Source organism: Calidris pugnax, unplaced genomic scaffold, assembly GCF_001431845.1.
Source record: "Calidris pugnax isolate Ruff unplaced genomic scaffold, ASM143184v1 scaffold217, whole genome shotgun sequence".
NCBI classification, from domain to species: Eukaryota; Metazoa; Chordata; class Aves; order Charadriiformes; family Scolopacidae; genus Calidris; species Calidris pugnax.
In genome coordinates this window covers 178,347-195,908 of record NW_015090962.1, presented here as the reverse complement: position 1 = coordinate 195,908, position 17,562 = coordinate 178,347, and the positions used below count along the sequence as shown (strand labels likewise).

The window sequence follows — 17,562 nt, the reverse complement described above, 5'->3', positions numbered from 1 at the left end:
CCCACTGACCACTATCCCCACTGACCCCCATCCCCACCATCCTCACTGACCACTATTCCCACTGACCCCCATCCCCATTGACCTTACTGATCCCCATCCCCACCATCCCCACTATCCCCACTGACCATTATCCTTACTGACCCCCATCCTCACCATCCCCACTGACCCCCATCCCCACTGACCCCCGTCTCTCTTCTCTCCTCCAGAGCCTGGACGTGGGCAACAACCAGCTGCGGGAGCTGCCCGCTGCCCTGGCCGACTGCCCCCGCCTGAAGGAAGCCAACTTCAAGGGCAACCAGCTGAAGGACAAGCGGCTGGAGAAGATGGTCAACAGCTGCCAGATGAAGGCCATCCTGGAGTACCTGCGGGCCGGCGGCCGCGGGAAGGGGAAAGCCGAGAGCGGCAGAGAGGAGGCCAGGAAGAAGAAGAGGGAGAAGCAACAGAGGAAGGATGGCGTGGACGGGGAGCAGGACGAGCTGGAGGAAGCGAGCAAGCTGCTGGTGAAGGTGCTGCACGTCTCCGAAAACCCAGCACCCTTGGTGGTCAAAGCGAGCCCGGGCGTCAAAGATGTTCGAGCCTTCATTGTGTGCTGCGTGCTGAAGGGAGTCAACCTGAAACCAGGAAATGCTCTGAAGAGGTTCTTGTCTGCACAGGTAAGCACTGAGATCTTGTGTTACTCGTTTGTGATGGGAATGTTGTTAGCAGAGTGGGAAATGGACCCTTCTAGGCTCCTTCCAGCAGAGAAGTGTCTGGAATTGAGGGACGGGCAGCGAGGGATGGCCGTGCTGCCTCCTCAGGCTGCAATAAGCAAAACTGGTTTTTGTGAAGAACCTCGTAGCTCAGATATTGCCATGAGAGGGCGATGAATGCACATGTGTTTGCGTTCCCTCTGTAACAACAGCTTGTTAAGTGCTGTGGGACCTGTTGAGAACCACTAATAAACCCGCACTCATGGTAGAAATGCCCTGGTTTGGCTCCAGGTTCCCTCATCTGAGCTAAAACCATCCCACATCCCAACCCTTCCAGCCCAGGCACCGTAACCACAGCCGTTCCCGCTGCCCCTGTCCATGAGAGGGACGTTGGCTTCTTTCCAATTATGAGAGTCACGTATTTGTGATTGTTTTCTGATTTAAACCTGCTTATTTCTCAGTAGGGAAACATGCGGTGTGCTGTGCTTCACTGCCTTCACCTTTCGTTTGTAATTCTGATAAAATCATTTCACAGGTGAAGAGAAGGGCTCCATTTAACGCAAAAGGGTTACTCAAGTCACTGATAACACTAAATATAGAAGAGTCTGAACCCCAGGAGGAATAAATCACATTGATATTGTTGGTATACTTGATGGTGTTCTTTCTTTTAGACTAAGCTGCATGAAGACATCTGTGAGAAGAGGACAGCAGCCACAATCGCCACCCACGACCTGCAGCTGATCAAAGGTCCTCTGCTCTATGATGTTCAGCCCCCCGAGGAGCTGAAGGTAGGGTCAATGGCATCAATGGGCCTTTCCCCTTTCTTTCCTTTTGCTTTCTGGAACTCTAGAGAAGGGAAAGAATTTTCTTTGTTACCCCATAGAACCTAGAAAACTAATTCCAGGAACTTTAATGTAGAAGTTGTACTAATTTTCTTGCTGTGACAGGGCTGCTCAAACAGGATGTTAGGAATGAGGGCGCACAGAAGTGTGGGTTTAATTACGGAATTGCTTAAAGGAGAGTTTTAATAACCTTGGTGTTTGAGTCTCTCCGGAATTCAAATGTTTGTTTCCTCATATGGTGCAGGTAACGCCCCTGGGCCGAAAGGAGATCAAGGCAAAGGACCTTCTCCGCCAGCTCCAGCTGGAAGCTGAGGAGCAGAGGAAGCAGAAGAAGCGTCAGAACGTTTCTGGATTGCACAAGTCAGTGTTCTGACCTCTTCTTGGTTTTTCTTCGGGTGAAGTTTGGTAACATACATTTGTAGGGAAAAGCAGCACCAGAGAACGTGTGCTGAGGTGTAATGTGAAGCACGTTCTGTAGTGGTGGTGGGGCTAACGAACCCTGCACGAGCATTAGGGGTTGAGATGAGAAACATTGAGCTGGACTTCTGCACAAAGAGTGACCTGGAGTGAAACAAGGATGATGAGAGCCTTCCGTTGTTTCTAGGTGCATCAGGAGCAAATCACTGTCTTATAAATTATTCTTAGAGGTGCCAAATATTTGTAGAATAGCCAACAGAAGGGAAACAAAGAGGAAAGAAGTGTATGCTGTGCACGTTCAGTAAACTGAGCAAATCTGAGGAGCAGTAAGTCTGGATTTGGGAAGAGATGAAGTTTGAAGCAGGGTTTACTGCTCAGGCAGAGATCGCCACCCACATCCCTCACTGACATGGCTGGGGGAATGTGCCAGGTACGTGATGGCAGAGCTGGGTATCACCACAGTAAGTCAGAGGGAAGTTAAGCCATCTGGAGGAATCGGGCAGTGGGTTTTTCTGTGTGAGCAGTGGGGCCTCTGAAGGGATCAGAAGCTACTTTGGCAGCAGGGATAATAAAACGTGAGTTACTTTGTGGTTCTGGCCCATCATTTCCAGCAGATGGTGGCTCTCCCCAGCTCTGTCACCACGGTACCATTTTCACTCCTTGGTGGCTCAGGAACACAGTCATTTTTGTCACTGTTTTCTGCCACCGTGTCCAGCTGTGGTTTCTGTTGCTCACTTGCTGCTGCTGTGTGTCTCTTGGCAGGTATCTCCAGTTACTGGATGGCAAAGATAACTACCCCTGCCTGGTGGATGCCGAAGGCGTTGTGATTTCTTTCCCACCAATAACCAATAGTGAGAAAACAAAGGTAATACTGCCTGTTGGTGGAAATAAGTTAATCAGGATTAAGCAGTGTTTCTGCTGAGAGATATTTATACGCGCGGTTTGGTGAAAGGTGTGATTGCATTCCCACTATACATCTGCAAAGCCTGAATCTTCTCTGTCAGGGCCTGATGGACCTTGCAGTTATATTTTTACCCTTGGAAATCTGTCCAGCTCTGGCAGGCTGTTTGGAAGGCACTACAGCTTTTCTGAAGGGCAAGAATCTGGTTTTTGACTTGTAGGGAAAGGCAGGACTTAGGCTTTCGTTCAGTTCCACCACAGGCAGTCACTGGCTCTGTGTATGGCCGTGTTGCCGAGTGACTGTGGATGAGTGTGATCACATTCCTTACCTCTTTACCTGTGAAATCCTTACAGATCAGAAAAGAAACCCGGGATCTGTTTCTGGAAGTGACCAGCGACACCAGTTTACAGATCTGCAAAGACGTCATGGACACACTAATTCTGGTAAGTAGTTCAGTTAAATAATCCTGCCTGTTCTCGCTGTGCTGCTTAACAGAATTTTCATTGCTCACACATCTTGAGAAGAATACAGAAGTTTTTATTTTAGAAGTGTTATTATTCCCTCTCTTTCACTTACTATTCCATTCTTGCAGTATCACAGAAGGGTTTTACATTCTTGTGTCCCGACTGTCAGACCTCAAAACTCTCCAGGGTAAACAATGTTGTGTTGCCACAACTGGAAATGTGTGCTTTGACTTTCAGCCCTGCCCCTTGTTAGTGATCTTATGGCTTCAGGTGGTGCTGCCAATAGATTCTTTTAGGGAGGTTCCTCACCTCAGCCTGCCTAAAAACTAGCTTGCTGGGTCCTGTCATGAGTACAGAATTATCTTTCAGATACTTCATTAGCAGCAGGACAGTCTCATTAAATGCTGTTCAACGTGATTTAACAAAAGCTTCTGTACTGAGAGGGGTAATACTTGGTGTAAGGTGAGTACAGGATAGTAGCTGTTCAGTGTTTTGCAAGATATAAGTGTATTTTATCTTGTCCAGTTAACCTGCCCTTTAGAATACACAGGTGAGGGGTAACTGATTTGTGTAGTTACACAAAGTGGTAACAGAGACAGTTTCAGATGGACCAAAAGCAAACTCCTCAGTGCTGATCCTACAGCAGGCTCCTTTTGCTCAGAATCCACTGCTTTAATACAGAACTTGGGCAAAAAAATTAAACTGCTCAGAAGGAGTGGGACCTCCTGGAGAGCCCAGGAGTTGAGAACATCAAAAGCCCTTTCTGTTTCCAGATTGTAACCCGCTGAAGAATGTTTTCATGCAGAGGTTCCTCCAGAGCCTGGCCAGATCCACACCTTGGGAGCAACTTGGAGTTGCTCAGAGGGCTTAGCTGCAGAATTAATCTTGTTTTCTGTATTTTCATTTTAACAGAAAATTGCAGAGCTGAACAGAGTTACCTTGGAAAATAAGGAAGACTCGGGCTCGGATAACGAATCTGATACTCTTAGTGGACCAGGGAATTTGAACCCCAGCCAGAACGTGCAGCCACTGGTAGTGGAGCAGGTTCGAGTGGTGGACACAGATGGAAACTTGAAAGTACTTTATCCTTCAAAAACTGACCTGACCACTGTTTCCTCTCTTCTGACTGTAATACGTTAGCAGCTGTCAAAGCTCAGAAAGTCATTCAATTGTTTTTTTTTCCATATTCAGCAATGCAAGTGGTACGTGGTGAGGTGGTCCTGGGTTTTTTTAAAGCAAAGATTCGGCACGCCCCACCTGGGTGTGTACAAACTGCCAAGTCTGATCCAGCTACGGCGAGGAGTATTGCCTTCTTCCAGCCTTAAGTAGAAAGAAGTCATCAGAGTTCTGACTCGGTAGATAACGGCGTCTTCAAATGCAAACTTGGAGAAGGTATCACAAGTCAGAATGCACAAACTGGTAGAGAAAACTATTCTGCCATCTTAGTGGTTATAAAAGGAGTGCAGTGGTATTCTCCTGCCAGATCATGGTTTCTTCCTCCTGTGTTTCAGCGGGGTTATTATTTTGGCAGCTAAACTGAGGGATCTGGTAGGGGAGAGCATTGAGACTCAGCGAGGCGCTGCATGGACCGGTACTGAGCACAGAGTGCAAAACTGCTTCGCCCATTTCTCATCCTGCACCACTTCACTTTTTTATCTGGAGTAGTCGTGAAAACTTTAGTTGCTGTCAGAACTTGAGGAGTGAGTTTTGAAGTGGTGGTTCCTGTATTCAGGCATGAACGCAGCTTCCGTTTTTAAGTGGAGTCGGTTGAATTGACTGCAGGGGTTTGTGTGTCCCGGTGGGTTTTAGGGCTATTGTCCATCCTGGTGGAAATACGGGGTGTGGTGACCTTGTTGTGCACCCGTAGGGTCACTGTCCATCCAGGGCTGAATTTATTCTTGCTGGTGAAGTTTGGTTCTGCTCAGAGGCTGATGCTGCCTTCCATCGACACTGCCAGAGCTCCCTTTCTTGCAGTCTCTGGGTGGCTTTTACATCGGGGCTGCTACCTGTGTGGATGCAAAGCTCCCTGTGAGCAGAGGTGACCTGCAGATTGGCTTTTTTCTGTTAAAAATTCTACAGAGCTCTAACTGACCTTCCAGATACCGTGTCAAATACATCCACGTCTTGGGCCTTGCATATTGAATGGAAAAATAAAACAGTTCTTGCCGTCGTATGTCACTGTCACTTGTTTCAGACCTTGGTGAATTTTCCAGTCGAGTAATCATACAAACTTGGCACAGCAGCTATTGTGTACTGCAAAAATGGTGAGTTAATGTTTTCTAGCTACCTGCAGCCAAAAAGTCCTTAGTAGTGCTTCAAGCTTCCCTGTGAAGTTGAGTATATCTACAGACCAGTGATTTACAGTGAATTGTGCTCTGAGAGGGTTTAAACAATTGAATTATATATTCCTGCAGCACTTGATTTTAGTAAAATTAGTTCAATGTATTAGTAATGTCACCGTCTGCAACCCAAGGAACGGGAGCCTGAGGTTGGTGACGTGTTTGGCTCTGCCATTATTGCTGTTTTTTGGGTGGTGAAAGCTACCTCATGGGACTCTTCCTCCTCCCCTTAGTGCTGGCAGGCGACGAAGTCAATGTGTCGATGCTGTGGAGTGATGGGACCTTGATGCCTTTCTGTTTCAGCAGCTGGTGGAGCTCTGTCCATTCGTTAATGATTTTCTGAAAACGAGGGATGTGGAAAGGGGTGGAAAGCATTAGGTGGACGGCAGCACCTCAGGGTGGTCTCTCACCTCCTCCATCCCTTGCCCTTGCTGGAAGCAGAGCCAGAAAGAGCCACGTACCTGCATTGCCTCCAGCACCTCCTCGTCCGTCACCTCGGCCTGGGGAGGCTTGCTGCCTGCCACACTGAACGTAGCCTGGATGATTTTGCTTCGGTATCTCTCAAACTTTTGATAAAAGAGGAAAGAAATAGGTAGTTTTAGTCTTTTTACACAATTCTTCGGCATTTGCATGGATTTATAGAGACTGTGCTGTCAGATTTGGACAAAGAACCAGTGAAGGGTGAAATGGAAGGTCTCTTTGTGTGCAGGGACGGGCAGTTTGACTGGGATTCACTGCAAGTACTGGGGTAATGATGTGTTTCTGGGTGGGTTAAGCTCCTTACCCAGGTATTGGGCTCTGTGCTTGCTACCAGGCACACACACCTGTGGGACATGGCTCTAAGGTGGTATCTGTGACTTTGAGTCTGGAAGGATATTAGAAATCCGGAGATGTAGCTGTTGTGTTAACTTGAGTTTCTCAAGGGCTTCTGGTATTTAATGGCCTCAAGTTGCGCCAGGGGAGGTTCAGATCGGATATTAGGAACAATTTTTTCACTGAAAGGGTTCTCAGCCATTGGAATGGGCTGCCCAGGGAGGTGGTTGAGGCACCATCCCTGGAGGTGTTCAAAAGAGGGGTTGGCATAGTGCTTTGGGACATGGTTTAGTGATGGGTTTTATCAGTTATGTTGATGGTTAGACTCGATCTTAAAGGTCCCTTCTAACCTAGACAATTCTATTATTCTATTCTATGATTTAGGGCCTGTTTGCTTTGTCAGTGACATAGGAGCATGCTAAAAAGCTGGGAAGCAAATGGACTGAGTTCCCTGCTCCTCTGGCCCCGTGGCTACGAAGGGAATCCAGGCCCTGAGAACAAAGGACTGCAGTGCCCTGGTGCATCTCCCGCCCCAAGAACCTCTCTGAGCTTTCAGATTCTCTGTGTGAAATGGCTGAAGCATCTCCCAGGAGGGAGGCAGGAGAAGGGAGGGAGGCTGTACTTACTCTGCTGGTGATGCGTTCAAGGGTCACTCTGGTTTGCAGCTCCCGGTGCTGCAGTGTCTGCACTTGGCTCTGGATCTCCTCCTGCGCCTGTTGCTGCTCCCGGATGCGGCGCCGGCTGCTGAGGGCCTCAGCCCGAAGCTGGCTGATGGTCTCCTGTAACTCACTGAGCAGCTGGTTCTGCTCTGCCAGCTTGGATTCCTGTTCTCTGACAACCTGGGGAGATCCAGAAATCCAACCATTCTAGCGAGGAAGGAAGCAAGCTGGCTCAGATGCATCTTCCCAGTATCTGGTCCAAACACTCCTCGTATTTCCTGGGCAGAGCCTACAGACTAACAGCCCTGCAGTACTGGTAACTATTATTACTTGGCATTTTCTCTTAAATTTCTGGATTGAATAGGATTGGGGTTTTTTTTTAATGTGGCAAACTGGCCCAAATCTAAACCAAGCACAACCAAGCAGCTGAAAGTGGGATTTTCTATAGTGGCTTTGTGGCAAATTTACCTGTCGAAGCCTGCCGTTCTCTTCCTCTGTGGCCATCATCATTTCGTCGTGTTTCCATTCGTCTCTCAGATTGCAAATCTTAGGAGAAAATACGTGACACTTGAGTTTTGCAGTTGAGAGGTGCAGCTCCTGTGTGTGAGGAGGGGAACAGAGAGCCCGAATTCCCCAGAAAATACGTGACACTTGAGTTTTGCAGTTGAGAGGTGCAGCTCCTGTCTGTGAGGAGGGGAATTGGTGCACAGAGCCCGAATTCCCCGCTGCCAGCTCCGAACGAGGATGGCCACCTCGGGGCGGTACCTTGGTAGCCATGGCTTGTAGCTGATTTTCCTGCTCTCTGAGCTTCTTTTGGAGCATTTCCTTTTCAGATTTGATCCTCCTCAGCTGGGATTCTTGGAACTCCAGTTGTCTTTGCAAAGAAGAGATGGTACCTGGGAAGTTGGGGAGTACAAGCGTTTAAGCAAAGCCGATCCCTGCCGAATTTTTGAGGTAAACCCTGAGCTTTACCTCCTTTTTGAGGTAAAGCCTGAGCAGAGCTGCTGTTATACCTGTCCCAGTGTAGGCCCTGGGTGATATTAACGCTGCAGCTGCAGTGATGGTGGTTGATAATGCCTTTTGTAGTGTTTTGCTGTGATGGGTGTTGCACTGAACTGCGCTGGGTGAGGTAGGAGCTGCGGGGGGACCCACAGGGCCTGATAGGAAGCACTAAAGTGGGGGTGTGTGATGCTGCTCAGGGCTTCCCCTGCCCCTCAATTCGAAGGGGAGAGGGGGAAAGTGTTTTCAAAACAAGCAGCCTTTCCCCCAAACTCTGCCAGCAGCAATGGAGAGCGGGCTTTGCCCTCGCCAGACCCCAACCTCCATTTTTCTCTCAGTAAAAAGAGCAGGACGGCAGAAGATGAACTCGAATAACGACACGTTTCTAGCACAGGTACCTGTGGCCATGCTGTAGTCGTGCTTTGCCTTCTGCAGCTCCTCTCGGAGATCTGGGCCGGCGCTCTGCCCCTCGCCGACCCCTGCCTCCTGCGGGACCCCGGGGGCCGCCGCGTCCGGGCTCGCTCCTTCCATGGAGAGGGACCGGGGCTCCCGTGGAGAGAGGGGAGTTGGCGGTGTCCTCCCAGGGGTGGAGGGGGACACGGTTCCTCCCCTCTCCCGGCGCTGTCAGACGCGGGGCCCGGCGCGGCGGGGAACCGGGCCGGGCCGCATCCGGTTGCCAGGCAACAGCGGGCGGGGTGAGGGGGCGGGACCGCGCCTTTACTTCCGCTTCCGGGGCGGGCCGGGCCGCCGCCATGGGGCGGAAGAAGAAGACGCTTCACGACTACGCGGCCGAGTTCTCGGAGCTGGCGGTGAAACGGCACCTCCTGGAGCGCGGTGGTGGCGGCGGGGAGGCTGCGGTGGTGGTGGAGACGCTGTACTGCACCTCCTGCCAGCTGCCCATGCGGGTCCGCCGCGACCGCATCCTCGAGCATCTCTCCTCCGGTCGCCACTACCGCAACCGCCGCCTCCTCCGGCAGCACGGCCTGCGGGCCCCGCTCCTCCTGTGAGTGCCCGGTCCCGCCGGTGGTGGAGCCGCGGGAGGGTGTCCCCCCCCGCCCCGCGGGACCCTCTCCGGGCGCGGGGGAGCGGCGGCGGCGGCGGTGGTGGCTCACCCCGTCCCTCTCTCTCGCCCAGCTCTGCAGGTGCGGACGGCGGTGGCGGCCTCCCCCTGCAGCTCGACGCGCCCTCCCTGCTCTCCCAGCCCTCCTTCATCCTCGCCGGCACCAGCGCCATCGTCCCCTCGCCACCCTCCTACCACAAGCCCTTGGTTGCCCACCACCCCGTCGTCGCTGGCACCCCCCAGGAAGACCCGACGCCCTCCACCTCCGCCAGCCGCCCCTCGGCGCCTGCCCCCTTCCACATGAGGATCGCTCCTGCCCCCTCGAAGCAGGCTGCCCAAAGAGGGGCTGCCCCTGAGGCCTCTGACAGCCCGGCACCCGCCGTACGGCACGGCAGCGGCGTCGGCCTCGCCCTCTTTGGCATCGGGCTCGTTAATAAAGCCTTGTTTCAAACCCTGATGGAGGAGAACGGCTGCCGCCTGCTCTATGTCGTGGAGGATCAGCTGGAGGAGGTGGAATGTGCCTTCGGCGCCGAGTTCCTGGCTGGCACCAGGGTGCTGCGGCAGCGGGACGCCGATATCGCGCTCAACGATCAGCGGTACTGTCCGCCGCTAGCTCCTGTGCGTGCTCCTTCCCTGCCACCAGCCTTGCTTCCCCCCTCCAGATAATCCCACTGTGCCCCCGGGGACCCCGACCGTGCTTGTCCTGCCCCACGTGTGGGAATGGAGCAAGAAAGAGTGGTCGGGCATTGGAACAGGCTGCCCAGGGAGGTGGTGGAGTCCCCATCCCTGGCTGTGTTTAAGGGACGTTTAGATGCAGTGCTGAGGGACATGGTGTAGGAGAGGACTTTGTAGAGTAGGGGAGATGGTTGGACTCGATGATCCCAAGGGTCTCTTCCAACCTGAATGATTCTATGATTCTAAGACTGAGGGGCTGCTGGGGGCTAAACCTTACGTAGGGTGTCACAGGTGCTTCAGAAATCCCTGGGGAGCTTAGCTTGGCTCAGAAGCGATGGAAACTCAGAGGAGTTTAGTTGCTTTGTTGAGAAATATAAGAAATATCTTTGAGGAGTTTAGTTGCTTTGTTGAGAAATATAAAAAATATTTTCCTCCATTCCCATAGAGCAATAAACAGCACGCCTTCCTGCTGCCTGCAGGTTTGGTTACAGAGGGGGTGTGTTGTAGCTTTGAGATAAGCGAGGGTTGCTGGTTCCTGCTGCCTGCAGGTTTGGTTACAGAGGAGGCTGTGTTGTAGCTTTGAGATAAGGGAGGGTTGCTGTAAACAGCAGAGATTGTGGTGTTTTGCTTTACAGTTGAACTGAACACGTAACATCTAGTGATGTGGTTACTGTCAGTTCTCAGAACGGTGTTTTAAATATCATTGCAGAAGTGAAAGGCAGCTGGTAAGAAAGATGGATTTGATATTAGAAACAAGAATGATAATAAGCAGAGATGTACCCATCACTTGTGCAGCAGCTCTGCCGCATAAATACTTTCAATTCCACTCTATGCATTAACTCACAGGATTTAACTTGCTTTCAAAAGACACCTTTGAAAGATTTTTTCCTTTAAGATGCAGGAAAAGCAATGCAATTCCATGGTGCCACTTGTGATTTTTCACCCCGTATTTCAGCCTTGCAAACAGGTACTGAGTTCCTTTTATAACAGAACGTGCTCTTCCAGAGCAATGGCATTTTATGTCTTTTTTTAAACTCTTCCTCCACGTTTAAGGCAGCAATTATAACTCTAACTGAAAGGAGCTGGTGAAAGCCCTGTCTTCACTGAAGGTCTCTCTTTTGGTTCCTGCAGGGTCTCTGGAGCCATTATTTGTTCACCACCTGAAGAAGCCTCCGAGGTTGTAATAGATGCTCTACGAGCAGGTAAGAGGAATGGCTGCAAACCCAGCTTCTGTCTGTAGTCAGTAGCACACATTGAGGCAGAGCTTATGTCCTTGCTCAGCGCTTTAAATGTGAATGCTTTCTCCTTTCAGCAGTGTCCCTGGGGCTCTGCAGACTATCTAATTGTATGATTAAAGAGAAATGAGTCCACTGATGTTAATGGCTTAACACCAATGGAGTTTGTTGTGTGCTGGTCCCAGTACAGCCGTGCGGAGTGTCTGGTCCTCAAAAATACCAGTAAGGCTCAAAGCAAAGCTGAGTGTCAAAGCAGTGGCACTTTTTGGGGTCTGTCACCAGCTAGTGAAACCACATTTGGGGGCCAAAGGAGAGTTCGTGGCATCGGCAAACACAAAGCCATGCTGTGGTTTCATCAAACGTGATTTCTAGACTGTGATGATGCCGTCTGTATGTTACTGCAGGAAAGAGGGATTTTGTACAGACTGTGTTTTGCCTTCAGTCCTGTTCTCTCTTCCATTTTGCACAGGAAAAGGTGTGTTTTGTGAGAGGCTGCCCAGTTTTGACAGGCGGACGGCGGAAGCTTGTTTCGATGAAGCTGACAGATGTGGAAGACCGTTGGTGTGTGGATTCTACAAGTAAGACCAGCATTTTTCTTTTCATTTATACTCGATAAGAAGCACGTGTCTGAAAGTAGCGTTGGCTCCTCAGGCTTTCCTGAATTTGTCCTCAAATAAACTTAGTTTCGCTGCTGCTTGTTAACATTGTTCATCTGGGAGTTAATTGTGTTGGATTAATTCTTCATGCTTCATGGAGATAAAATCTAGCTGTCATGAGATTTAAAATAAATGCCCACTTGAATGGATGTAGTGGAACTCAAAGGATGAAGCTTTCAAGATGTGAAAGCTCTGAGGTTTTTTAGAATGGCCCAGGGCAGTTGGGGTCCACATCTCTGCAGCCCTTTGGAGGTTTTGCAATTTCTTCATTAAATTTCAAGGACTGGAGCATCTCCCTTATGAGGAGAGACTGAGAGAGCTGGGACTCTTTAGTCTGGAGAAGAGAAGGCTGAGGGGAGACCTTATCAATGCTGACAAGTATCTCAAGGGTGGGTTGAAGGAGGAGGGAGCCAGACTCTTTTCAGTGGTTGCCAGTGACAGGACGAGGGGCAACGGGCACAAGTTGGAGCATAAAGGGTTCCGCTTGAATATGAAGAAAAACTTCTTCACAGTGAGGGTGGCAGAGCCCTGGAACAGGCTGCCCAGGAAGGTTGTAGAGTCCCCTTCTCTGGAGATTTTCAAGCCCCACCTGGATGCTCCTGAGTAACATGCTCTGACAAGCTCTGGGTGGTCCTGCTTCAGCAGGGGAGTTGGACTAGATGATCTCTATGGTCCCTTCCAACTCTAAAATTCAGTGAAATTCAGTAAATTTGTTACCTTAAGTCTTCCCAAGTGCTGATCTGAGACTTGGTTGCAAGAAGCCAAATTCATACAAAATAAGAATTTATAAAGCTGTGTCTGACCCAGCCTGTCCGGTGAGGTTCCTCTCCCATTCTCACCGCTGGCTGCCGTCGCTGGGGGTCACACCACGGTGGTAGAGGGGGCTGGGGTGACCTCCCCCTCTTCCAAATACTGAACAGAGCCCCCCCCTCTCTCTCTCCCAAGGCGCTTTGACCCCTCTCTGCAGTTCTTGTGCAAGAAAGTCCGCGACAGCCGGGCGCTGGGGAGGATCCACCGCATATCGACCACCAGCAGCGTCTACCCAGCAGCACCTCTGGGCTTCCTCAAAACAGCAGGTACTTCCTGCTGGAAACTTCCTTCTCAAACTGGAAAATGGAACTGGAAATGTATCTTGCCCTATGTTCTAGTGGAAAGGATTCAAGGATTGGAGCATCTCCCTTATGAGGAGAGACTGAGAGAGCTGGGACTCGTTAGTCTGGAGAAGAGAAGGCTGAGGGGAGACCTTATCAATGCTGACAAGTATCTCAAGGGTGGGTTGAAGGAGGAGGGAGCCAGACTCTTTTCAGTGGTTGCCAGTGAGAGGACGAGGGGCAACGGGCACAAGTTGGAACATAAGAGGTTCCACTCAAATATGAGAAAAAACTTCTTCACAGTGAGGGTGGCAGAGCCCTGGAAGAGGCTGCCCAGGGAGGTTGTGGAGTCCCCTTCTCTGGAGATCTTCAAGCCCCACCTGGATGCTCCTGAGTAACATGCTCTTGCCAAGCTCTGGGTGGTCCTGCTTCAGCAGGGGAGTTGGACTGGATGATCTCTATGGTCCCTTCCAACTCTAAAATTCAGTGAAATTCAGTGAAAGTCCACTGTGTTTGTGTGGCCTTAAGCTGATGGGGTTTTCTTCTGAGGAGCATTTTCTTTACCATTCTTTATTTTTGTCACATTTTTCTGTTTGCTTTTAGTATGAGTTTCTTTGATGTAGGGGGCTTTTCATATGAATCTCAGTGCTGTTCAGAAATGTACAGTGACTGTGGTTTTTAAACATGGAGACCTTCATGCCCAGTTTTGCTTCTTCCAGGTGGAATTTTTTATAACGCTGCCGTGCACGATATCGATATTGTCAGTTTGTTGTTGGGAGAGAGTGCACCAGATACAATATTTTCACTGGGCCACGCATTCTGTGCAGGTAAGAATTAAGTTTTTTGATAGTTTACTGAGTATCTCTGGACTTCAGGGCTAAAATTGGGAAGAAGGAGTGTATGAGAGCATGGGTAGCCGTGACATAATTGTTCTGCCATCGAACAGTTGTAAAAATAGTCTAGCGAAATAGAAGGCAAGTTTTCCAAGAAGTTGTTTTGGGTGTTTAGGGGTGATTTCTGAATTTTGCCAGTTCCCTGCTGATGTGAAGCAGTTGCTTTAAGAAGTATGGCTGAACTCTACTCTGTGTGGCAACGGAGGGATATCCAGTTTGCCACGTGAAAAGCAGAGCACAGAAAATAAGGAGCCAGAGTCAGTGCAGTCTCTTCCAGTTCTTTGCTTTCTCTGGCACTTTCCTGGTCATCTGGGCACAGTTAAAGATGGGAATTCACTCTGGGTTGCACGAAGCTGATGGGCACACTCTGGGTTACCAGAAGCTGCTATTTTTCAAATGGAAATTGCAAAGTTTTAATTAAGGTAATTGCAGCTGCTGCCAGCCTTGGCTGGGCGCTGTCAGGAGGCGGAGGGTGCAGCGCCGCGATCTGCGGTGAAACACTGAAATGCAACAAACACAGCACCCCAGGGTGGGTTTTGTACCATCTGCCTCCCTCCAGCTGCCTGCTGGTTATAATGGGCTGCACTGGGAGATGTGGTGGGTGGAAGAAGGGGGGCAGCTCGGGCTCAGGGGCTGGTGTTCCCCATCAGAAGTGCTGGTGAAGGCAACCAGCTGCCCTGCGTGGCAGAAAGCGCTTTGTTGTCCCTGATGCTTCCTGTTTGAAGGTGTTGTAGAGCCAGCGTGGCCTCTTGGAGGAAGAAGAGCCCTTTTGAGTCGTAGTACTTGAAGTTTTGCTGTTCCTGGGGTGAGCGGGTGCCTGTTTTTGTCCCTCAGACATGGCCTGCTTGAAGGATGCAGACACGGTAGCCATCAGCATGAAGTTTCCCAGCGGAGCCATCGTCACTTTGGACGTCAGCCAGCACTGCACCAGGAGCTGTGACCAGAGACTAGAGGTGCCTTCCTGCTTCTCAGTCCAGGCTGTCACAGTCCCACAGTCCAGCACAAGCCTCCCCCTGCGTGTGTTCACCTGGCACCATGCCTCTTGTGCCCTGTGCAACACGCCTGTGAGCACGTTTCACAAGCACCCCTGCGCCTTGGCAGAAATGGATTCCTTGTGTTTGTTTAATCCACTACCCCCAATCTCTCTTGTTATCCCAATTTTGCTCTGTTTACAGGCATTCTGTTGGGGGTTTAAGCTGTGTGCAGTCACACTGCAGCAGGCGTTGGCTGAAATGTTGTCACACAGTTCATTTATTGTCTTTGTAGGGTGTTTTTAGGTCTATGGCCAAGCCAAGGGTTAAGGGTATGAAAAGGGAAGAAAAATGTAAACTCAGAGGCAAATTGCCTGTCAATTCCTAAAGTCATGAATTATAACAGATGCGTGGGCTGGATTTGGGGAGTCAGAGCAGTTAAATACTTAACAAAGGAGCTTTGCTCAGGTGGAGAAATCAAAGTGGAGGTATCACAAAAGTGGAAGCTGCTGTAGTGCAACACGTAGCTGATGTTTTCTGTCGTGTCTGACCCATAGGAGAGGCTGTGCTGGTGTAACTCCTCATTTTAAAAGCTACTCTTTTCTGGATTGTCCAACCCAGGGCTTCTGTAGAGCAGCCAGGTGTTTAGGATCAAAAGCCTGATAACCTAAAAACATTGTTCTCTCTCCCACCTGCTGCCTCCCTGCAGGTTCATGGTTCTCAAGGGACGTTACGGGTGGATAATCGGAATCCTCTGGGGATTTCGGAGCAGGGGACCTCGGTCCCCATCTACTCCCAGACCCAAGCTGACCGCTACAGAGAGGCACACAGGGAGCTCTTCCGACACTTCCTGCGAACCCTGAAAGGTAGGAGGGAGCTGACACTAATCCCTGGTGGTGCTTTCAGTGAAAACTTCCCTCGGGAGCTGCTCCAACAGCAATTGCAGTTTGGTCTTGGTTTGTGAAACCCCAAAAAGAAAGGAGTAGGTGGAAAGCTATGGCTGAGGTTCACCGTGGTTAAGTTTAAGGCTGTGATGAGAAGGTGGTGAGCGAGCTCCCCGTAAGCAGACGTGGGGTTTCGTGGGCTGAGAAGCACTGGTGTCCTTGGTGGGTGCTGGAGGAGAAGGATGGTGCCTGCAGGGGCGGGGGTGAAACCCCATGTGGAGCCCTCAGCCCCCACCGGAGCTGGTCCTTCCGTGGCTGTGCCAACAGCTGAGTAGATGGAAAGGAAGGAAGGACTGGGATTTGCAGGGTGTGCTGCTTCTCTTATTTTCACCTCAGTGAGACAGGTGAGGCTTGGAATTGTCCATCTGAAACTGTGTTCCGAGAAGAAAATTGGGAGGAAAAATTATGTTGGGCTTTAGTGGGATTTGTGGGGAAAGCAGCCATTTCTAACAGCAAGGAGACCCTCATCTCAAGGCCTGGCTGCCCAGAAGGAGTGAAAATATTTCTATCCTGCTGGCTGCATTGGCAGAAATACAGGATTTTAGTCACAGGAAAGAAAAGGAGGATGAATCTTTCTTTTTAAACTCTGACACCCCTCTGTGAGGTCTGGGAGCTGAAGGGGGACGCCGTGGTGGGCAGTGATGTGCAGAGATGAACCCCATGTTTCATCCAGTGCTTTGTTCCTGTCCCTGCAGGCACGGAACCCCCCGTGGTAACCAAAGAGCAGTTTCTCTGGACCATCCAGGTGGCTGCAGCTGCGGAGCAGTCCTGGAGGAACGGGTCTGCTGTTGACTTGCGCAACGAAGCCATAGACTCGGCTGTCATCAAGACTGAGATCCTGTGACACGTTGCTGCTGTCTCCTGAGGTGAAGGACAACCTTGTGCTCCAGTGAGCTCTTCCCACCTGGGGAAGAGTCTTATCGACTTGGGGTTTGGACCTTTCTGCTGGGAATGCCCAGAAGATGGAGGCGTTTTGAGCCAGGAAGCGCTGGGGCTGTGGGTGTTTCTTAGTGCCTCAGCCAGAGCCCTCGAGAAATTTGGGGTGGTTTCATCCAGCCCTGGAGGGCTCTGCAGCTCCATTTTCCTGGGAGAAGAGTGATGTTCTTACAGACATGGTGAGGTGGTGTCAGACCATCACCAGCCGTGATGGGAGCAGGGCAGGCAGGTGGCTTTCCTGACAGCTCTGCAGGTGAGATGTGATGCTCCAAAAAACCCCAGGAGCATCCCTCTGGTCCGTGCTCATTTCCCCTCAGTACAGGCAGGAATGTGACTTCTCTGCTGAACCTGCCTCCTATTTATTGTTTGTTTTTTTTACCAGGTTTTCTAAATCTTTTTCACCAGAAGTTCTGCTCTCGTTTTCTTGAGTTGTGGGGAAATGAGGAGGCAGAGGGGGAGCCCTGACGTTAGAGGGAGGAGAGATTTCCTAGTGAGGCTATAAATTAAGGCTGTTCCGTGGAGGAGCAACACGCTGGGGTGTTCCAGCAGTGAACACTGCCTTGTGAAGGAGCTTTTCCCAGTGTGAGCTGGGATTTTGTGCAGGACCCTGTACAGGGTCTGTTCCTGAGACAGGCAGCTGCTGGGCAGGTCGTTCAGTAGCTGTCAGGAGGCTGTTCCTTTCCTTGCTTAAATGCCAACGTTGTATGTTAACATTTTAGTAGCAAAATTGAACTAATAATCACGTTCTCTGAGTCCAACCCAGGGCTTCTGTAGAGCAGCCAGGTGTTTAGGATCAAAAGCCTGATAACCTAAAAACATTGTTCTCTCTCCCACCTGCTGCCTCCCTGCAGGTTCATGGTTCTCAAGGGACGTTACGGGTGGATAATCGGAATCCTCTGGGGATTTCGGAGCAGGGGACCTCGGTCCCCATCTACTCCCAGACCCAAGCTGACCGCTACAGAGAGGCACACAGGGAGC

General features: G+C 50.6%; 3 protein-coding genes across 3 annotated transcripts; 2 read left to right on the top strand and 1 right to left on the bottom strand.

The window, feature by feature from the left end:
• Window positions 1-194: 194 nt before the first annotated feature.
• Window positions 195-5,486, top strand: LOC106893998 (leucine-rich repeat-containing protein 47-like; the record flags this gene model as incomplete). Its single annotated transcript, XM_014952415.1, has 6 exons — window positions 195-653; window positions 1,361-1,477; window positions 1,776-1,891; window positions 2,711-2,813; window positions 3,203-3,292; window positions 4,226-5,486. Coding segments are annotated over 6 exons (1,113 nt in total), but the record flags the coding sequence as incomplete, so codon positions are not given.
• On the bottom strand, window positions 5,433-8,754 carry CCDC27 (coiled-coil domain containing 27). Its single transcript, XM_014952413.1, has 7 exons — window positions 8,522-8,754; window positions 7,890-8,020; window positions 7,593-7,670; window positions 7,092-7,304; window positions 6,114-6,218; window positions 5,858-5,991; window positions 5,433-5,566 (listed from the first exon to the last, which is right to left on the bottom strand). The coding sequence occupies exons 1-7, from the start codon at window positions 8,652-8,654 to the stop codon at window positions 5,557-5,559; spliced, it is 804 nt and encodes a 267-aa protein (XP_014807899.1). The 5' UTR covers window positions 8,655-8,754; the 3' UTR covers window positions 5,433-5,556.
• Window positions 8,755-8,869: 115 nt separating this feature from the next.
• On the top strand, window positions 8,870-16,934 carry LOC106894006 (inositol 2-dehydrogenase-like). The gene is made up of 9 exons (XM_014952422.1): window positions 8,870-9,126; window positions 9,258-9,779; window positions 10,990-11,060; window positions 11,563-11,671; window positions 12,695-12,825; window positions 13,560-13,667; window positions 14,568-14,686; window positions 15,414-15,570; window positions 16,344-16,934. Exons 1-9 carry the CDS (start codon window positions 8,876-8,878, stop codon window positions 16,490-16,492), a joined length of 1,617 nt encoding a protein of 538 aa, XP_014807908.1. The 5' UTR covers window positions 8,870-8,875; the 3' UTR covers window positions 16,493-16,934.
• Window positions 16,935-17,562: the final 628 nt, after the last annotated feature.

Coding starts and splice junctions, on each gene's coding strand:
- CCDC27 (XM_014952413.1), bottom strand. CDS start 8,654: ATGGAAGGAGCGAGCCCGGACGCGGCGGCCCCCGGGGTCCCGCAGGAG. Junction 6,219..7,091: donor TTGAACGCATCACCAGCAGA/GTAAGTACAGCC, acceptor TTTTATCAAAAG/TTTGAGAGATACCGAAGCAA. Junction 5,992..6,113: donor AGGTGCTGGAGGCAATGCAG/GTACGTGGCTCT, acceptor CCTCGTTTTCAG/AAAATCATTAACGAATGGAC.
- LOC106894006 (XM_014952422.1), top strand. CDS start 8,876: ATGGGGCGGAAGAAGAAGACGCTTCACGACTACGCGGCCGAGTTCTCG. Junction 9,127..9,257: donor CTGCGGGCCCCGCTCCTCCT/GTGAGTGCCCGG, acceptor TCTCTCGCCCAG/CTCTGCAGGTGCGGACGGCG. Junction 14,687..15,413: donor GCTGTGACCAGAGACTAGAG/GTGCCTTCCTGC, acceptor GCCTCCCTGCAG/GTTCATGGTTCTCAAGGGAC.